General features: G+C 49.6%; 1 protein-coding gene across 2 annotated transcripts in view; it reads left to right on the top strand.

The window, feature by feature from the left end:
- Positions 1-1649: 1649 nt before the first annotated feature.
- Positions 1650-18184, top strand: part of Lamp1 (lysosomal associated membrane protein 1) — a 17596-nt gene continuing 1061 nt past the window's right edge. The window contains exons 1-8 of one of the 2 annotated variants that reach the window (XM_026415146.2): positions 1650-1808; positions 7277-7395; positions 9298-9511; positions 9668-9826; positions 15839-16035; positions 16525-16650; positions 17456-17522; positions 17594-17764. In XM_026415146.2, coding sequence (XP_026270931.2) covers positions 1763-1808; positions 7277-7395; positions 9298-9511; positions 9668-9826; positions 15839-16035; positions 16525-16650; positions 17456-17522; positions 17594-17764 — 1099 coding nt within the window. In that variant the 5' untranslated portion in view covers positions 1650-1762. Of the gene's footprint in view, positions 1809-7273; positions 7396-9297; positions 9512-9667; positions 9827-15838; positions 16036-16524; positions 16651-17455; positions 17523-17593; positions 17765-18184 lie in introns of both variants that reach the window. The other variant, XM_026415145.2, reaches the window with a different exon arrangement.

Raw genomic sequence — 18184 nt, 5'->3', positions numbered from 1 at the left:
AAAAAAAAAAAAGTGTCAGATCAGAAATCTTAAACCCTAGGCTTTTAAGTCCAGCAGATGCTCACACACACAGACCCTGGTGATCAGGTCAGGAAAGAAGGCAGGTTTTTCCTGGGGTGGAGCTGATGGCGATTGAGGAGGCAGTCCTAGGGAGAAGTTGTGGCTCTCACCAAGGTCAAGATGTGGCTGTAGAGTTTGAGGCAGTGAGGACAATGCAGCAGTTGTGTGCTCTCCAGCTTGCCTGCATCAGTATCAGCTGGCTGAATGTCTTGTTCATTTGCTCTATTATTTATACTAAATTTTGGGGCTTTTGACCCCCCCTTTCTTTTTTTATACATGATAGTAGAATGTATTTTTTTTAAAGAGTGAGAGAATTTTAATATTTATTTTTTAATTATCAGGGGACACAACATCTTTGTTGGTATGTGGCGCTGAGGATCGAACCCCAGCCGCACGGACTGCCAGGCAAGCGCTCTACCGCTTGAGCCACATCCCCAGCCCTTGACCCCCCTTTCAATCCTTATCAGCTACCACTGGATTTCTCAGGGACATCATTTACCCTGGGGTTAAAACATCTGGTACTGCGGTGCCCACCCTGATCTTTTCCACCTTTCCCCCTGGCAGCCTGCCAGAGGCTTCATTCTTTGATTTTATCAGGGTGGGAGAAGTGACTGGTGCCTGAGGGCCAAAAGTGCCTGGTGAGACTGCAGGTTTCAAATTGGAGTTTTAAAATGGAGTTGCTTAGGCTCAGGCCTCAGGCCATCCTCACAACCTCCCAAGTTCCTGGGATTACAGGCCTGTGCCACCATACCCAGCAATAACTATTTTTAAAGACAACTTTTGTTTCATAACATGAATTCCAGCATTCAGTATGCTTGTTGAAGTCCCAGTTCTAACTCCCATTTCCAACCTTTTTGAGAATCAGAGGGCCAGAGGAATCCCCAAGTTAAAATTCAGGGGTTTCCAGTATTAATCCAGAAAAGAGGAAGGGGTTTCAGTTCTGGGGGGGAAGGACCCAGACGTTGAGTTCACCGAGGGGACTCCCGGTAGGCCGACCATGGCTATCTTCTCCAGCCATCAAGAGCGCTCCAAAACGCTGAGAAGTGTCACCCCTGCTCCTCTACTCCCTTTCCTGCTTCGCACTTACCGGATCTCACCTCCCTTCTCTCCTAAGAGGGGAGAAGGCTGAGGACGAGCTTGCCACTCCAGAACGAACTCCTTCTTGCCCACCCCGAACTGGGGACCCAGGTCCACCTACAGGAGATGGGCCCCGCAGGTTCCCCCGCACTACACAAAGTGGAACGGCGGCCAGTACCGGCCGGCTGGCGGGAGACGGCCCGTGCGCCTCGGGCCAGTGTCCACAAGGCGCCGCCCTGGTCTCCCGCGGCTTCCCCTTCCCGCTCTCACTTCCCACTGCCCGGCTCTTCCTCTTCACTTTCTCCAGCCCCAGCCCACTCGGTTTCAGGCCGCCGGCCGCTCACGTGACCGCGGCATCACGTGCCGAGACGCGGTCACGTGCCGGGCGGGGTCACGTGTCTGCCGCCGGGGACGCCTGGAGGGCGAGCCGGCGTCGACGCGCGCTCTCGCGATACCTGCCGGTCACGTGGCAGCCGGGCGCGGCGCAGCTCACGTGACAGGCGCCGCGGGCAGCGGGGTCTCGTCGGTGCCGGCGCCGCAGCGGCCGGGGCTCTCCAGAGGTGGACGCCGCGCTCCCGCCCGCCGGCCCACACTCCCGTCGGCCGCGTCCCGGCCGCCCCGCGCCATGGCGGCCCCCGGCGGCGCCCGGCGACTGCTGCTGCTGCTGCTTGGTGAGCGCGGGCGGGGGGCTGCGCTCGCGGCGGCCGTTGGGCGCGGCGCCATGGCGGCGGGGCCCGGCGGCGCGGAGGCCGCGGGCGAGCCTGCCGGCCCCGGCCTCCCGACTCGCGCTGCGCCCCCGCCGCCCGGGGCTTCGCGTGGCGTTCCGGCCTGCGCCGCCTGCGTGGAAGGCCGCTGCGCCGCGGGAGCGGCCCCGGGGGAGCCCGCAGCCTGGCTCGAGGCCGGGACGCGGGAGGCCGCCGTCCGAGAAGGGCGCGCCAGGCTCAGGGTGTGCCGCCCGCGGCGGGGGCCGGCTGGAGCGCGCGGACCCTGTGTGACGGGGCTCAGGACGCGGCTCGCGCCCGACGCTGGAGCCCGGCCTCTGCGCGCGGGGCGAGCGCTCTGCTCCCCAGCCTCCTACCACCTCCCCAGCCTCTGCGTTGCCCGGGCTGGCCTCGAACTAGCAGTTATCCTGCCTCCGCTTCTCAGTAGCTGGGACTGCATACAAAAAGGCGTTTTTAATGTTTATTTTAATGCACAACTTTACCATAAAACAACTTAAAAAAAAGGGTCCTGGTTTCTAAATTTTTCTACCTTAATAACTAGAACTGGGTAAAGCTGCCACTGTTGTGTATCCTTAGAAAGAACGGAGAAGCAAGAACTGAAGCTTTACTTCTTAAACAGTGTAATTGTGTAATGTCAACTTAAACACAGATGACAACTGAATGCTTTCCTGTTTCCCAATGACGTCGGCCACTTAGGAAGTTTGAAAGGTTTTTTGTGGTAACCTCGGTAGTGGAGTTTGTCTGCTCTTCCGGTGGAATTAGGATAGATGCACCCCCAAACAGTATTCCCTCTCTCATTAATTAAAGTACATATCCTTTGACCTGGCACCAGGCTACCTCTTCTGTGACTGTTTGACAAGTCTTTAGCCTTTCCCATATATAAAGCCCAACCCAGGCTTGACAGTGTGTGGCACTTACATGTGTCTGGTTTTTATTATTGTTGAATATTATGCAGAATAGTGAGTTTCATTGTAGCATGATCGTACAGGCGTATAACATAGTTTGATCAATTTTTGTTTTCCAGCACCTACCCTTACGCCCCAATTTTCTTTACCCTGTTGGTCTCTTGCTTTCATGACCACCCCCCACCTCCAACAGGATTGTTGTCTTTCTGCTCTGTCTGGCTTATTTTGTTTAGGACTGTTGAATTTTACAACAGTGTTCCTTAACCAATTTTAGTCACAAATTGGCTTTTTAGGAATACTCTGCCCTGCCACTTAAGGTTGTGACCTGTGCCTGGGATGGAGCTTGGGTCTTTTTTTTTTTTTTTAATCTTTGCAGGTAATTGTTGCTGGTTAAGAAGAAAAGTACTAGGTGGACGTAGTAGCACATGACTGTGATCCCAGCAGCACAGGATGCTGAGGCAGGAGGCTCCCAAGTTCCAGGCCACCCTCAGCAAATTAGTGGAGACCTGGTCTCTAAATAAAACAAATAGCGCTGAAGGTTTGACTCAGTGATTAAGCACCCCTGGGTTGAGTCCCTTGTACCAAAAAAAGAAAAATTCTCAATTTGAAAGAAGCCAGGACAAAATAGGATTGGATTTTTATGCAAATTAGTTTTTTTAAAAAAATTTTTTGTTGTTGTATATGTACAGAAACCTTTATTTTGTTTTTATATTTTTATGTGGTGCTGAGGATCAAACCCAGTGCCTCACACTTGTTAGGCAAGTGCTCTACCACTGAGCCACAATCCCAGACCCTGCAAATCAGTTTTGTTTTTTTTTTTTTTAAAGAGAGAGAATTTTTTAATATTTATTTTTTTAGTTTTCAGTGGACACAACATCTTTTTTGTTTTTTTTTAGAGAGAGGAGAGAGAGAATTTTTAGTATTTTTTAGTTCTCGGCGGACACAACATCTTTGTTGGTATGTGGTGCTGAGGATCGAACCCGGGCCGCACGCATGCCAGGCGAGCGTGCTACCGCTTGAGCCACATCCCCAGCCCTGGACACAACATCTTTATTTTATTTTTATGTGGTGCTGAGGATCGAACCCAGCGCCTCACACAGGCTAGGCGAGTGCGTTACCGCTTGAGCCACATCCCCAGTCCCTGCAAATCAGTTTTAAAAAGAAATTTATTGGCTTCAGATAGCAATCTCTCATTTCAAAAGAAACATTTAGTAATTTAAAACATATCCCCTCACCAGGCACTGGAGAGGCAGTGTGCTCAGCAGTGGTATGTACCCTGCAACCAGCTTAGTAGCCCTGGGCCACAACAGAAGACCCCTGCCGTTTGATGTGTGATATTGAGCGAATCAGCCAGCTTGTCTGTGTCTTAGTATCCACCTCTGTAAAATGGAGTCATAATAGTGTCTACCTGTTAGGGTTGTCATGGTAATCAGATTAATTGCAAAGTACTTGAGTAGTGCCTGTCACAAAGTAAGTGCTTGTTAAGCCAGCATGTGGTGACACATGCCTGTAGCCCCAGCACTCAGAGGCTGAGGCAGTAGTAAAGCTTGAATCCAAGCATTTGAGGTTGGCCTGGGAATAGTGCTTATTAAATAATGTATCTTTTTGATGTGTTGTCAGAGCCTGAGAATTAAGTAACAGTGGCTAGCATTGAAATGAATGACTGCCCTGCACCAGTGCTCCACTGCATTGGCTACTGGAGATGCCCTCATAGCCTGAGGGATCAGTACCCTTATTTCCTTGTCAAAAGTACATGAACTGAGAGTGGGGTGGCTACTCTGTGCCAGGGTCACAGAGCTAGTGTGTGGTGGAGGAGCCCCTGGGGTCTGAGGCCTCTGAAGTGCCGCTGTCCCTCACATGTGCTTCCTGCATCTGCACTGTCAGAAAAGGACTTTGTACAAATGTGAGTATTTTGAAAGAACAAGCCAAAATTGCTCCTTTAAGTGACCCCTGGAGAAATAAATTCACTGGTTCTGGGTGAACAGAGCCAGCAGTCCTTGGCAGGCACTGGCCCCCTAGCAGCTGCTCCCGCCAGGCCCTGACACTTGTCAGGTTACCTCAGGCACCTTGACTGATGTTAGAACCTCCCCTAAGCCAGTTGTCACAGTTAAGAAATTTTTAAAGACTACCTTTAATATACGTTTTTCTTAAAATTCTGTTCTAGTGCTCTTATTTAAATTTTTCTCTCGACCAGAATTGACCTTTAGGGCAGATAAATTTCTTATTTTAATAGTTCAAAATTTGTGGGCCTTTCCAGAATAAACATGGATGTTGAGTGCTGTAAAGCCTCAATAAAAAGTTCTTTTTTTTTCTTTAGTATTGGGGATTAAAGCCAGGGCTTCATGCATGATAGGCAAGTGCCCTACCACTGAGCTGCATCTCCAGGCCCAGAAGGATTTTTTTTTTAATGATTTAGGAAACTTGGGTAAGAGCACCACTTGGTAAGAGCTGGCCTCTATATGATCCCATGTGGGCATCCTGCTCTGTCAGGCAGGTGACCTCTGTGGTCCTCCCACTGAGGACGTCTCAGGCCATGGATGTGCTCGAGTCTGTTCCATTCTTTCTTTGGCCTCAGTGCCCGTGCCTTCACCGACTGGCTTGCTGCCTCTGCTCTGGCTTTTCCGCCTGCTGCTGTCCCTCACAGACAGGAGTAGGAATGTTCTGTTTTTTAAAAGCTTTACAATGTGGAAAATACAGTGATGAGTCTTCTAGGTTTTTAAAGTGTAGCATTGGCTAATGGCGAATGCTTTTAGGGTGACACTGCCTGAGCACCGCAGGCTATGTACAGGTCAGAAAGCAGAGCAGAGCATCCAGTAGCTACACAGGCTTCCTTCTGTGGAAGGAATCTGCTTCAGCCCCACACAGCAGCACTTCTTCATGTGTGTAGGTGTTGGTCTTCCCTTCTCTAAGGGAAGGTTTGTGGTATTTCAGGGTACTTTCTTGGTTCTGAACTTGAATACCAATTTCTCAAAAAAGATTTTATTTTTTTCAAAGTCCCAAGGATGAAATGAATTAGGTTCACTGGAGTTAATTTACTTTCCAAAAAAAAAAAAAACAACCAGAATTTTAAATGAAAAGTTGAAGCCTGTCTTTGAGGATGCTGTTCCCAAACCGTGCTTGAGTCATGTTTCCACTTTTTAGAGTGGAAGACCAAGTTCCAGGTGTGCAGATGAATTCTCATCAGATGGACATACACACTCACTTGGAATGCCACATCAGACCCTGGGTGTATAAATGTCATTGGGAAGGGTGTGCACAAGCTTGTAACAGCAGGGACCAGTGACAGCGTGTCATTTCTGTATTTCACTACACAGTGATGGCTGATAAATATTTGGCTTTAGAACTAGCAAAAACAAGCCATGCACTATGGCACATGCCTGTAATCTCAGCGGCCCCAGGAGCCTGAGGCAGGAGGCTTGCCAGTTCAAAGCCAGCCTTAGCAACTTAGTGAGGTGCTAAGCAACTCAATGAGACCCTGATCTAAATAAAATGCAAAATAGGGCTGGGGATGTAGCTCAGTGGTCGAATGCCCCTGAGTTCAGTCCCTGGTAACAAACAAACAAACAGAACCAGCAAAAACACAAATTTGGGGCAATCTGTTTACAAACTGTAATAAAACTAGTGGTTTTTCAGAAGTACTACTTTTGTACCAGAGTGATCTGATTTCATTTGCTAGGCATCTTGATCAGTGCAGGGCAGCATGAAGAATCCAGAGAGGAGGTTTTCAGCAAGGCCCACTTTTAGGCCAGAAAGACCCATGTGGCTTTCACCTGCCCTGTAATTTTCAGTATGCTTAAGATGTCTTCGCCCTGTTGTTAAGTTCCAGTCACTGTGTGTGGGGGGGCTTCCTGAAATTGGGTCATGAGTTCAGAATCACTTCTGTTTTTCTTCCTTCCTTCCTTCCTTCCTTCCTTCCTTCCTTCCTTCCTTCCTTTCTAGTTGTAGATGGACACAATACCTTTATTTATTTATTTTTTTTAATGTGGTGCTGAGGATCGAACCCAGTGCCTCATGCATGCTAGGCAAGCGCTCTACCACTGAGCCGTAACCCCGGCCCCAGAATGACTTTTCTTGTCACACACTAGTCTCTGAGAAGCCGCAACAGATGGGACTTGAAATACCAGTTCAGGTCTGCAGTGAAGGAAGCTGCATGCTCTCCCCAGGGTCCCCACAAAAGGTTGTATGAGGAGTGTGATACGCTCCCAAAGTCCCACCACATCTTCACAGGCTCCTGAGGAGCCGGGAACCATGGATGCAGAGCATTGGCCTGGAAATGAACTATAAACACCCATTGAGTGTTCTGAAATAAAGCACTAGAGTGTGCCCAGGAGGGACAGAATACCAGGTGATGCTGCTGTGTCACACAGAGCCCAGTCTAGTTCTTCAGTGGTTTAGGAGTATAGTGGAATCTCTTAATAAAATGCACTCTCACTCTAGGTACAGAAAACCAAAATGCCCCCTGGTACTTTGAGAAAGATGCCTGATTCTGTCTGTCTTTCCTGGAATCAGCAGGTGTTGTCCATGGTGCCTCAGCAATGTTTGTGGTGAAAGACGGCAATGGGACAGCTTGTATAATGGCCAACTTCTCTGCTGCCTTCAGGATGAGCTATGAGACTCTGCATGGTTCTCAGGTAGGAGATGCTGGTGCTCGGGCTTCATCTATGTGTGTGAGAGAGCGGAAGTTTAAAACTGAATCTGAGAAGCGACCCCTCATTAACGTGCCCCTTCTCCAGTGACCTGTGCTGTCACCTGTGTTTAGTACATGTGTCTTTGTGGTCTTCGCGATGACCCTTTACAGTCACAGCGTGGCACTTCAGGGCACTGGTCAGCACCACTTGCTAAGCCGCCTCCCTGTTGGCAAGCTTGCTCTTCCTAATGCCCATTGAACAGCGGTGTAGGTGTTTGATGTTGCATTTACTTTGTATATATTGTTATACTTGAAAACATCTATATAACTTGGCTTATAGCACCTCATTACTTTGATTAAAATGTTCATTGTGTATTAAAACAACTTTTGTGTTTCTACGGGATGAGTGAGGCCTTTGTGTTTCCTAGATTTCTGACAAACAGGTAGCATGTATTTGTTGTGTTTCTTCTTCAACTAGTCATTAGTGGATATTTCACATACTCATTCTGCATAATATTTACTCAATAATTGCATCCCTGAGGTACATTTTATGTTCAGTTCTTGGCTGAAGCTCCATTTTTCCTTGCATACTGCCATCTGACTGTCACTGAGCTGTCAACTAGCAAAGGGCAGTAGTGGTGCTGGAGTACCAGGAAGAAGGGTGCGGTCCTCCAGTGCTCTCTGTGCTTTGTGCAGCCACTTGGCCTGTATTTATTAACTATGTCTTTGTCTCCATGTGTCTGTCCAAATTGAAGAAAACTGGAAACAAGGATTTGTTTTATAACAATGTCTCAAGTTATAAATATTTGTCCAAGCACTTTTTAATTTCGACTTTACTTTTTTAGATATGGTCTTGGTAGTTAGATGTTGTAGAAATCAGTCCGTTACGCTGTAATTCTGTCAGTTTCTAGAACCATGTTCGCATGTACCTAGTTCATTTTAATGCACATTAGGTGATTTTCCAGTTTTGCTTATAACAGTAAATTCAAACAATTCTCAAGTAAATACTTTGGTTTAAGAGGTATTCTTTAAACTACAAACATTCTATAGTAAAAATAGTAGTGGCAGCTTTTCAGTTATAATGGATATGTAGCTGGTCCTGACACCCAGTAAGAATTAAGTTTCAGGGCACTTCAAAGTAACTTTAGTTTTTATTCTGTTATAAATAGATTAAAGTCGGGTTTTTTTTTTTTTTTTTTTTAATATTTACTTTAGGTGTAGATGGACACAACACAATGCCTTTTATGTGGTGCTGAGCATCGAACCCGGGTCCCGGATTGAACCCAGGTCCTGTCCATGCTAGGCGAGCGCCCTACCGCTGAGCCACAATCCCAGCCCCAATTAAAGTTTTGTTTTAATAGGAGCGAAGTTTTAAGCTATGAATAATGAAGTCACCTTTCTCTTAGATTTGATTTACTTTTCTATTAACTGATGTAATCGACCTTTTTTAAAAATGAGTTTTCTTGTTTACATTTAAAAAAATGAAGCCAGGTGCAGTGGCACATGTCTGTAATCTCTGCGGCTCAGGAGGCTGAGGCAGGAGGATCACCAGTTCAAAGCCAGCCTCAGCAGAAGTGAGGTGCTAAACAACTCAATGAGACCCTGTCTCTAAATAAAATTCAGAATAAAGCTGGGGGTGTGGCTCAGAGGTTGAGTGCCCCTGAGTTCAATCCCTCGTACCTCCCCAAATAAAAAAGAATACTTTATAGAACTATGAGGTAACTGGAGCCTACAACAATAACTAGAAGACGAGATTGAAGGACTCCAGCTCATAGAAAAGATAGTGTATCTGAGTTGGAACTGAGGTGTAAGCCTGTCAGACTTGACAGATCTCTGTCTTTAGTATTTGAATTGCTTTAATAACATGCATTCTCATTGGGTTCTGTTGCAACTGTGTTTATTCTAGAACGTGAGCTTTGAACTGCCACCCTCTGCAGAAGTACTGAACAGCAGCTCTTGTGGAAAAAACGCTTCCGACTCTAGCCTCGTGATTGCTTTCGGAAGAGGACATTCGCTGACCCTCACTTTCACAAGAAACACAACACGTTATCGGGTCCAGCTCATGAGTTTTATTTACAACATGTCAGACACATGGACTTTCCCCAACGCAAGTTCCAAGGGTAGGGACCAGGTTTGACTGCTTGAAAGAGAGATTTGGGTGGGAAGATGCTCAGAAATCACTTTAGCAGAGTACTGCAAGTAGTTCAAAATTGTAGGTTTTTTTTTTTTATTTTGATCATTATTTTTTTTTATTTTTAATCTTGTTTTTGATGCAGAAGTCAAGAATGTTTCATCTGTAACTGACATCAAGGCCGACATAGACAAGAAGTACAGGTGTGTCAGCACCACCCAGGTCCACATGAGCAATGTGACCATCACCCTCAGCGATGCCACCATCCAGGCCTACCTGTCAAGCAGCAACTTCAGCAAGGGAGGTAGGACGCTGACCTTGCCTTCTGGTGTTGGTCGTGCGGCTGCAGTGGCTCACTTCTCGGTGTCAGGTGCCTGGCACACCACATGGAGAGAATGTTCACGCAGCCAGGGATGCCTCTTTGCAGAGCTGTGCAGCAGAACTCCTCTTTGGAGAAGATGACCTCTGTAGATGAGGGTGGACACATCTTGATTCACAAGAGTAGAAGGTTGGAGTGAAATAAGCCAGGCACCAGAGGGCAAGTGTCATCTGATCTCAGATGTCAGTCTTGATCTCACAGGCAGGGAGAGTAGGCTGGTGACAGCCCCGGGCTCTGGTGGGGATGTTGGCCTGCAGATAGAGTGCTCCAGTTAGATCAGTAGAACCCAGAGATCATTGTGCCACATGGTGATGGTGGTGACCAGCGATGCACTGTGTTCTTGAGTATTGCTGAGAGAGTGGTTTTTAAGTGTTTTTGCCACAAAGAAGAGCAATCCAGGCATAGTAGTGCACACCTGCAATCCAAACAACTTGGGAGGCTGAGGCAGGGAGACTGCAAGTTCAGGCTGGGCCAGTTAGAGACTGTCTCCAAAAGTGAAAAGGACTAGAGATGTAGTCAGTGGTAAAGCACCCCTGGGTTCAATCCCCAGTACTGCAGAAAGCAAGAGAAGGAAGGGAGGAGGGGGGAGAGGAGGAAAGGGAGGGCAGCAGAAGAGCAAAGCCGTCGGCACCTTTCCTCATGACCCCACCAGTGGGATCAGAGGCACAGAGCACTCTCAGCTCCACTCAGGAGGCCATGGATCAGCACTGCCTTTCTGAGTCTGTGTCTGACCCACACCTGTGGACTCGGCCAGTGGGCGTCAGGTCCAAACAGGTGGGTCCAAGCCACCTTTTCCCGTCTTTGAAGCATGTTGGGATTAAAATATAAATTTATGCAAACTACTTATCAGTGTCTGGCAAAGAGTAGCAAATACATTTTACTATCTCCTTTCCTTTTTTATGTTTTTTTTTTTTTTCTTAAATCATTTTATTGTTACTTGAGAAATCCTCCCTAACCGCCAGCTCAGAAGCCTCTGTCACATTTCAGAAGTAGAGGATGTGTGATTGGCCTAAGAAGGGCTCACCTGGCCACTGCAGGTGTATGAAGAGAACGTGGCCTTCCCTTGACCTCAGACCTGCCCTGATTGACCTTGGTTTGGCCTCTTCCCCAGTAGTCTGCTCCAAGGTGACTCGGGGGAGTGGCTAACAGGATGCTTTTTCTTGGGTGCTAGTTAGGGCCCATTGAGGTCTCAGGGTGTGTGCTCACAGCAGGGTGCACCCAGGCACAGGCCCAGTCCTGTTGTCTAAGGTTTGAAAACAAAAAATAAAAAACCAGATTATAAGACTCAGTGTCTGACCAGGTACCATGGCACATGCCCATAATTCCGGTGACTGGGAGGCTGAGGAAGAAGATTGGAGGTAGCCTGAACTACTTAGCAAGAACCTATCTCAGAATTTATTTAAAAGGAGTGGGAGTGCTTAGGATGTAGCTTGGGGGACATAGAAAAAGCATCTCCCATTTACTGGCACACCACTGTTACCTGCTCAGTGTTTTCTGCAGCTGCTTTTGCATTAGGATTGGCAGAGTCCAGTTCTCAGGATAGAACCAGAGCCTGCAAAGTCTAGAACATTTACTGCCTTTCACTTCGTAGAAAGGACTTGCTGACCTTTGATCAGTGACAAGAGCATTAGTGGTAGAGCCAGGCCTGAGAAGCCCTGCCCCCAAAAGCCAGGTGTGATGGGAGGAACAGGACTGTCACAGGGAAATTCTGAAGGAAGCCAACTTGAGTCAGGTCTTTGGACAAGCCTTGCCATGTTGAATGGTTAACAGAAGCCCCTGGAGTTTGTGGAATGGCTCCTGGCCCACTGGTGCATGCACAGGCTCACCCACGATGACACGGTGAGCACACCCAGCCTGTCTGGGTCTGCTTGGTGGGGTGGGGAGGGCACTGCTGGCATGTGGGCACCAGTGAAGATGGCCTGTCTGGCAGTCTCTCTAGGAGTGCCATACTCAGTCCACTCACAGGCAGCTTGCAGTGACCTCATTAGGCAGGGTGACAGTGTTCAGAACAGAGAGTGTTCAGTCACGAGTCCCTGGTTATGTGGGCCATCAGAGTTCTCAGATCTGAAGAGCAGGAAGAACCTGGAAACCAGAGTCTGGCCTGCTGACCTTGTCTGGTGTCTGCTACTGGCTTGGCCTGGATGTGGTGGTCACAGAATGTGGCTTGCCACCTAGCTGTACATCCTGGGCACATGTCACCTGGTGCCCTGCTTTCTTCCCCCGCAGAGAGGGCTTGAAGGGAAAAGCTGTGCAGTGGTGGTCAGCAAGGACAAGCCCTGAGACCTTGGCTGCTCTCTCTGGACTAAAAGCGGATACAAGCAGAGATAGAATACTTGCTGTGTTTTTTGAGGTTAATTATTTTTAGAGAGATTTTATTTTAGTAATAGTTTTAGGTTCATAGTAGAGTTGAGTGGTTGCTGTATACCCAGTGCTTCACCAGCACCCCTCACTGTCCACATTCACACCATAGTTACGTGGAGAGCACATGCTTGTGAAAAGAGTCTGAGAAGAAGGCTCCTGATGCCTGAGGCAGCCACATGTACCTCTCTGGGGGCAGCCAGTGGGGTGAACTGGCCATGTGCTCATGTTGGATGTTGTCTACCCCAGAGGGATGGGCTTTGAAACTGATGAGTCATGCGGACCTTGTTGTGGGTGGCTGTCCCTGATTCGCCATCAATTTGTCTACCAGAGGATGGTCACTCAGCGCATCCTCCCTTTAGAGAAGGGGCTAAGAACATCCATACCTGCCCTTTCATCATGATTTCTTGAGTTTGTTAAATCTGCAGGTACATATAGCGAATAAAGGAAATCTTGCTTCTTTTTCAAAGATCTTAGAGCCTTTTTTAGTGCGTTCTAGTGGGTAATAGGGGAGTTAAAATTATCCTAAAACTTCCCGAATGTTCCACAGAAGCTGGGGTGTCCTGACAATCCAGGTCTGCCCCTCTTTTTGCCGGCAACAAGGGTGAAGGGTGGAGGAGGTTCTCTTCAGTAGGAGGAAGGAGCCCCTGGGCTTTTGGAAGCCATCTCAGTGTTGAGTCACAGCCTAGGGTAAGTCCTCGTCAGTCCAGGCCCTTGTTAAAAAAAAAATAGTAAGCACAAACCAAACTGGGGGCCAGAGTGGGGCTCAGGGGTAGCATACTTGCCTAGCATGCGAGAAGCCCTGGGTGCAGTCCTCCCACCACTCACTGCCTTGGGTAGGGCCTCAACAGTGGGCAGCAAGGACTTGCTGAAGGCCAGCACTACGGGACACAAGCATAGAGGACGAGTTGACATTTGAAACACCGATCACACGACTGCCTTGTTGGCAGACTGCTTAAGAATCCTTGAGGGGGGCTGGGGATGTGGCTCAAGCGGTAGCGCGCTCGCCTGGCATACGTGCGGCCCGGGTTCGATCCTCAGCACCACATACCAACAGAGATGTTGTGTCCGCCAAAAACTAAAAAAAATAAATAAATATTGAAAAATTCTCTCTCTAAAAAAAAAAAAAAAAAGAAAAGAAACCTTGAGGTCTCTCAGAATTGGTCATTTCATTTCCTTTTCGTCTTTTTGGTTCCTAGGCACTTTTATGACTTATTTTTTGGTGTCTCTTAACCAAGTCAAGAGCTGTTCCAGGGAAAGGTCCCAGATCAATCATATGGAGTCTGTTCTTGTGTCCCCAGCCTGCTCTGAATGGTTCCTAATACGTGCTGAATGAATTCGTTAAGTCACTGATTTCTTTGGTCAGAAAACAGCCCCTTGGTCTCTTATCCATGTAGCTTTTACTTGACAAGCTACTAGTGGAGGAGAGAGGCCTCTGTGGCCTATTCGTCAGCAGAGCAGCGGTGGCCCTAGACAGACAGCCTCATTCATCTTGCCTTTGAACTCAACATGGTGTCGAAGGAGACTTGGTGAGAGAAAGGAAAGCACCAGCCAGGACGCACGGGTCTCCTCTTGGCCTGTGATGAGGAAAGCAGCACCTTTGCTGAGTGCTCGAGAGCCAGGCAGACGAAGCTCGCCTGGGCTGTGGTCAGTTCACCTGGCCCTGGGACGCTGCTGTCTGTGTGTCTTCCGGCTTGGGATGGGGGATGCTTGCTGTGAGTCGAAGGCTTCCATGGCTTTGAAGCCTTGTCATCATGAGGCTCACTCTGCCTGATTGGCCAGTGTTTTTGACTGATTCCTTGAGAACCAGGATCTCCCTCCAGACTAGCCTAGGCTGAAGGCATTGATGCTGACAGGTTCTTGTCACCTGAGGTTGCTCCTTGATGGCAGCAGGCAGGCCTGTTTGAGCACCTGCTGCTCTCAGGAGGCTGTCTGGGGCCTGGAGGGCACAGAAGCCTTTGGGAGGTAGTCTGGAAGGGTGCACCCATAGCTGCCCTGTATCCTGAGTTCAGAGGGTCCAGGACGTCTCCTGTGGTGTGTGTCTGTGCAGTTCCTGTGTGATTGTCTTCTAGGTCATGAGCCTTCTGCAGGGAGGGCTTTGGTACTTAGCGTATGTTCAGGCAATGAAGGATGAGGCTGGTTGATGTGTGGGTTTTGCATGCATCATCCAGAGAGAATGAAGAGAGCCCTTTACCACCAGACTTCTCGAGTCCTGAGTTAAGTGTGGTTCAGTGCCGCCTTGGCCTCAGCATCTGCATTGCTGAGGGTTAAGTGACTGCAGAGCTCCAGGCAGGTTCTCTGGGCCCGGGCTGGGTCATCTCTGTTGTTCTGCTCTGTCCAGAAGTGGGTCTTACATGGGGAAGACGTTGCTGGTGAGGGAGCATTCCAGAAGTGTGCCAAGCACCACTTGGGAGGTAAAGCAGGTGAAGATCTCCATCCACACCCACGAGGTGAAGCGGGGCATGTTCTGGGGAAGGACCCCATCCTGTCCCCTACTGCAAATACACATGGGGGTGGGATAGGAGCTGGCAACTGGAGAAGCGCTAAAATGAGAGCTTGGTTTTTCGCTCCTGGTAATAAGTGGTTCACGAAGTTCTATAGCAAATTCCTGTGGGCTCACCCACGCTGGATATTTTAGGTCACATTCTCATGACTTAGGAAAAAAAGTGGAAAGGATCACATGGGATGGGAAATGCATGAACGATGTTCTGAATGTCTTGGTTCTCCTCAGAAGTGAGGTGGTGAAGAAGTGCTGTTTGAGAGCATCGCCCATAGAAGGCCCACTTGACTCCTGCGCAGTGATCAGCTCTCTCTCCTGGGTTCAGTCTGCCTTAGTGCTGGATGTAAATTTTTGTTAGATCACATTCTAAGGGACAGGACCATGATCAGACTCCTCAGTGTGTCCCCTCCCTGCAGGCCCTTCCGTCCCCGCTGTCCTGTGGGCATACCCGTGTCCCTCAACCTGTCTATCTCTGTGCCTTCCCCCTCTACCCTCTCTTTAAACGAGGGTGCTTGTCCCTACCCTGACAGCCCTGAGATAGCTGGCTGGCCTGTTCACCTTGAGTCCCTATTTGGGGTCCTCCGGGAAGCTGGCCTGTCCCAGCTGGCAGACATGGTCAGCACCTGTGCTGATGCTGCTCCACTTGCTGAGCCTGGGAGGCCAGGACCTCTGCTGTCCTCTGTCAGTGCTAGCACAGTGCCTGGTAGGAGACCGCTTAGAGCGAATGAACAACCAAAAGTCACATTTGTGGGGCACATGTCCAGAAAGAGGGCCTTGCACGTGTGTTCTCTGGTGACAGGCCACACGGTGGCATAGTGACCCACTGCCTTGGCTGAAGTGAAGCAGCTGGTGCATGGAGGATACTCTAGCATACCCACCTGGTCTGCTCCCCTGAGCCCACTGTGTGACCTGCCTCTGTCCTCTGCTTAAGAGAGCATGACCTCATGCTGTCCTCTGGGGGGAAGTCACCTCTGAGAAGAGACTAGGGGTCTACAGTTCTGAGTTTGGCCTCAGGTGAACTAGCAGTCATTACCAGAGAGCTGGGCTTTGAACTTGCACCCCCTCCAACATCCCTGCAGAGTCACGCTGCAAGCAGGACGAGCCTGAGCCTTCCCCAACTGCCCTGCCACCTGCTCCACCCAGCCCCTCGCCTAGCCCTGTGCCCGCTGAGAGCCCCTCCGTGTCCAGGTACAACGTGAGTGGTGACAACGGGACCTGCCTGCTGGCCAGCATGGGGCTGCAGCTGAACGTCACTTACGCCCGGAGGGACAACACGGTAGGGAGAGTGCATGGAGAGGGTGTTGCCCCAAGTCAGGTTCACTGCAGAGCCCTGTGCCCGCCACACTGTCGGCCTGCAGTGCTTGTTGGCCCCCTTGGAGAGAGAGTGTCAGTCCTGGGGGTGCACTCATTTAGGTCTCAGTTTTTACTATTCCCTGGGAGAAGGGGTGCTGGCTTGAGTCTTAAAGTGTGGTACAAACACCTGTTGTCTGCATTATCTGGGAGACCAGGAATTAAAAGGCCAGCCTGGGCACGCAGTGAGACCACGTTTCGGAAATCAGGTAAGAATTTTTAAGAAGAAAGTGTGCAGCTCTGAGGGAGTGGGGCTGGTGTAAGGCCACACCGCCCAGCATTCTGAGTGTGTTGGAGACAGTGGGGAACGTTGTAGGACCTGGACATTTGCTCAGCGTTCCCTGGGGTTTGGCTGACGTGAGGTGTTAGCCTGGGCCCAGGGCCTGAGGTCGTGACCTGTTTGCTTTTCTTTCAGACGGTGACTAGTGTGCTGAACATCAACCCAAACGAGACCACAGCCAGCGGGAACTGCAGTTCCCTCCTAGTGACCCTGGAGCTGCAGAGCAAGAAGGGCATGGTCCTGGTCTTGTGGTTTGGGATGGTGAGGCTCTTTGCTCCTTCAGCATTAGGGCTGCTCACTGGGGTCTTCCTCCTGCTGCCTTTCTCATGCCCTTGCGATAGTGTCAGGCAGGACCACTGTTCTGGCCCACTAGCAGGGTTCTGTGTGTAAGCCCAGCGTCTGTGGTTCAGAGTCCAGAGTCACAGCTCTGCTTCCAGTGCGCAGACTCTGCCACCCTGTGTGCGTCTTCCTGAGTTCCCCTCCCACTTTCTCATCAAGGCACACCATTGTTCATTTATTCTGCAGACGTTTCAGAAAGACCTGTGTAGGCCTGAAAGCCAGGGTGCCTGCAGAGAAGAAAAGGTGACATGGGACAGCCACAGCCTGCAGGGCACAGGTTGCTGACTAGGGGCCAGGCCACTCTTTCCTGGGGCCAGGTGCTGCCACCTGCCTCCTACAGTGGTGGTCCATGTCCTATGCCCTCTGCTTGGGAGGAGCCATGGTGTGCGGTCAGCCAGTGAAGTGAGAAGAGTGTTGGAACCACTCACAACCATCTGATGCTGTGTAAATGGACTGATTTGATAATTGGGGCTCTTAAATTTTAACTGTACCCATTCAAAACAATTTTACTTTTTTGTAAGATGGCTCCTGCAAACCCAGTTTTATTAGAGAATCTGAATCTTTGAAATGGTCTGGAAGGAACTAAGCAAACTTTGTGTTCCTAGAGTCATGGTGCTCCTTCAGATGATAAGCTATGCAGCTTTGTCCTAAAGCTAGGAATGTGGGAAGTCCAGTGGATGACCAGGGACCTGTGGGTTGACAGACTGTGCACTCTCTTCCCTCTCAGAATGCAAGCTCTAGCCGGTTTTTCCTACAAGGGATCCAGTTGAATGCAACTTTTCCTGACGCCAAAGGTAAGACCCCACGATTCACTAGGCCCCAGCCACTGTGGCCCTGGGGACTCAGACTTTTGACTGCTTTGCAGAGCCCACCTTCAGAGCCACCAACACCTCACTGAGAGCCCTACAGGCCACCGTCGGGCACTCCTACAAGTGCAACACTGAGGAGCACATCCGCGTCACCCAGGCCTTCTCCGTCAACATCTTCAGAGTGTGGGTCCAGGCCTTCCAGGTGGAAGGCGACAGGTTTGGGTCTGGTAAGTTGTCCTGAGGGTGGCATTCGCCGTAGTGATGGCGGTAGAAGGGCATCAGACCTCTCCCAGTCACGCTGCCAGGAGTTGGGGACGGTGGCTTCCTTTTCCCTCTCAAAGAAAACTCTGTTCTTCCAACAGAGAGATTGTGGAGAAATCCCTTCCCCTTGCTTTAGAAGGACCCAAGCTGCCTGACAGGTGGGGCAGAGGACTGACTCCCTTAACAGAGGCCGTCTCATGTAGAAATGGAGGCTGTCTTCCTGTGAACACTTGAGTGTGAGGGGTCTGGAGCTGGGTGCAGCACAGGTGGCCAGCATGACCTGCTGGTTGGCACCAACCTTTGATCTGGGGGGGAAGCACCGCTGTGGTGTCCCAGCTGAATGGAGAGTGCCCCTCCCTGTAATGACTTACGTAGTGACAATTGTC

The sequence above is a fragment of the Urocitellus parryii genome, chromosome 2, assembly GCF_045843805.1.
Source record: "Urocitellus parryii isolate mUroPar1 chromosome 2, mUroPar1.hap1, whole genome shotgun sequence".
NCBI classification, from domain to species: Eukaryota; Metazoa; Chordata; class Mammalia; order Rodentia; family Sciuridae; genus Urocitellus; species Urocitellus parryii.
The sequence above is the reverse complement of the archived record's forward strand: the minus strand, read 5'-3'. Positions and strand labels throughout refer to the sequence as shown.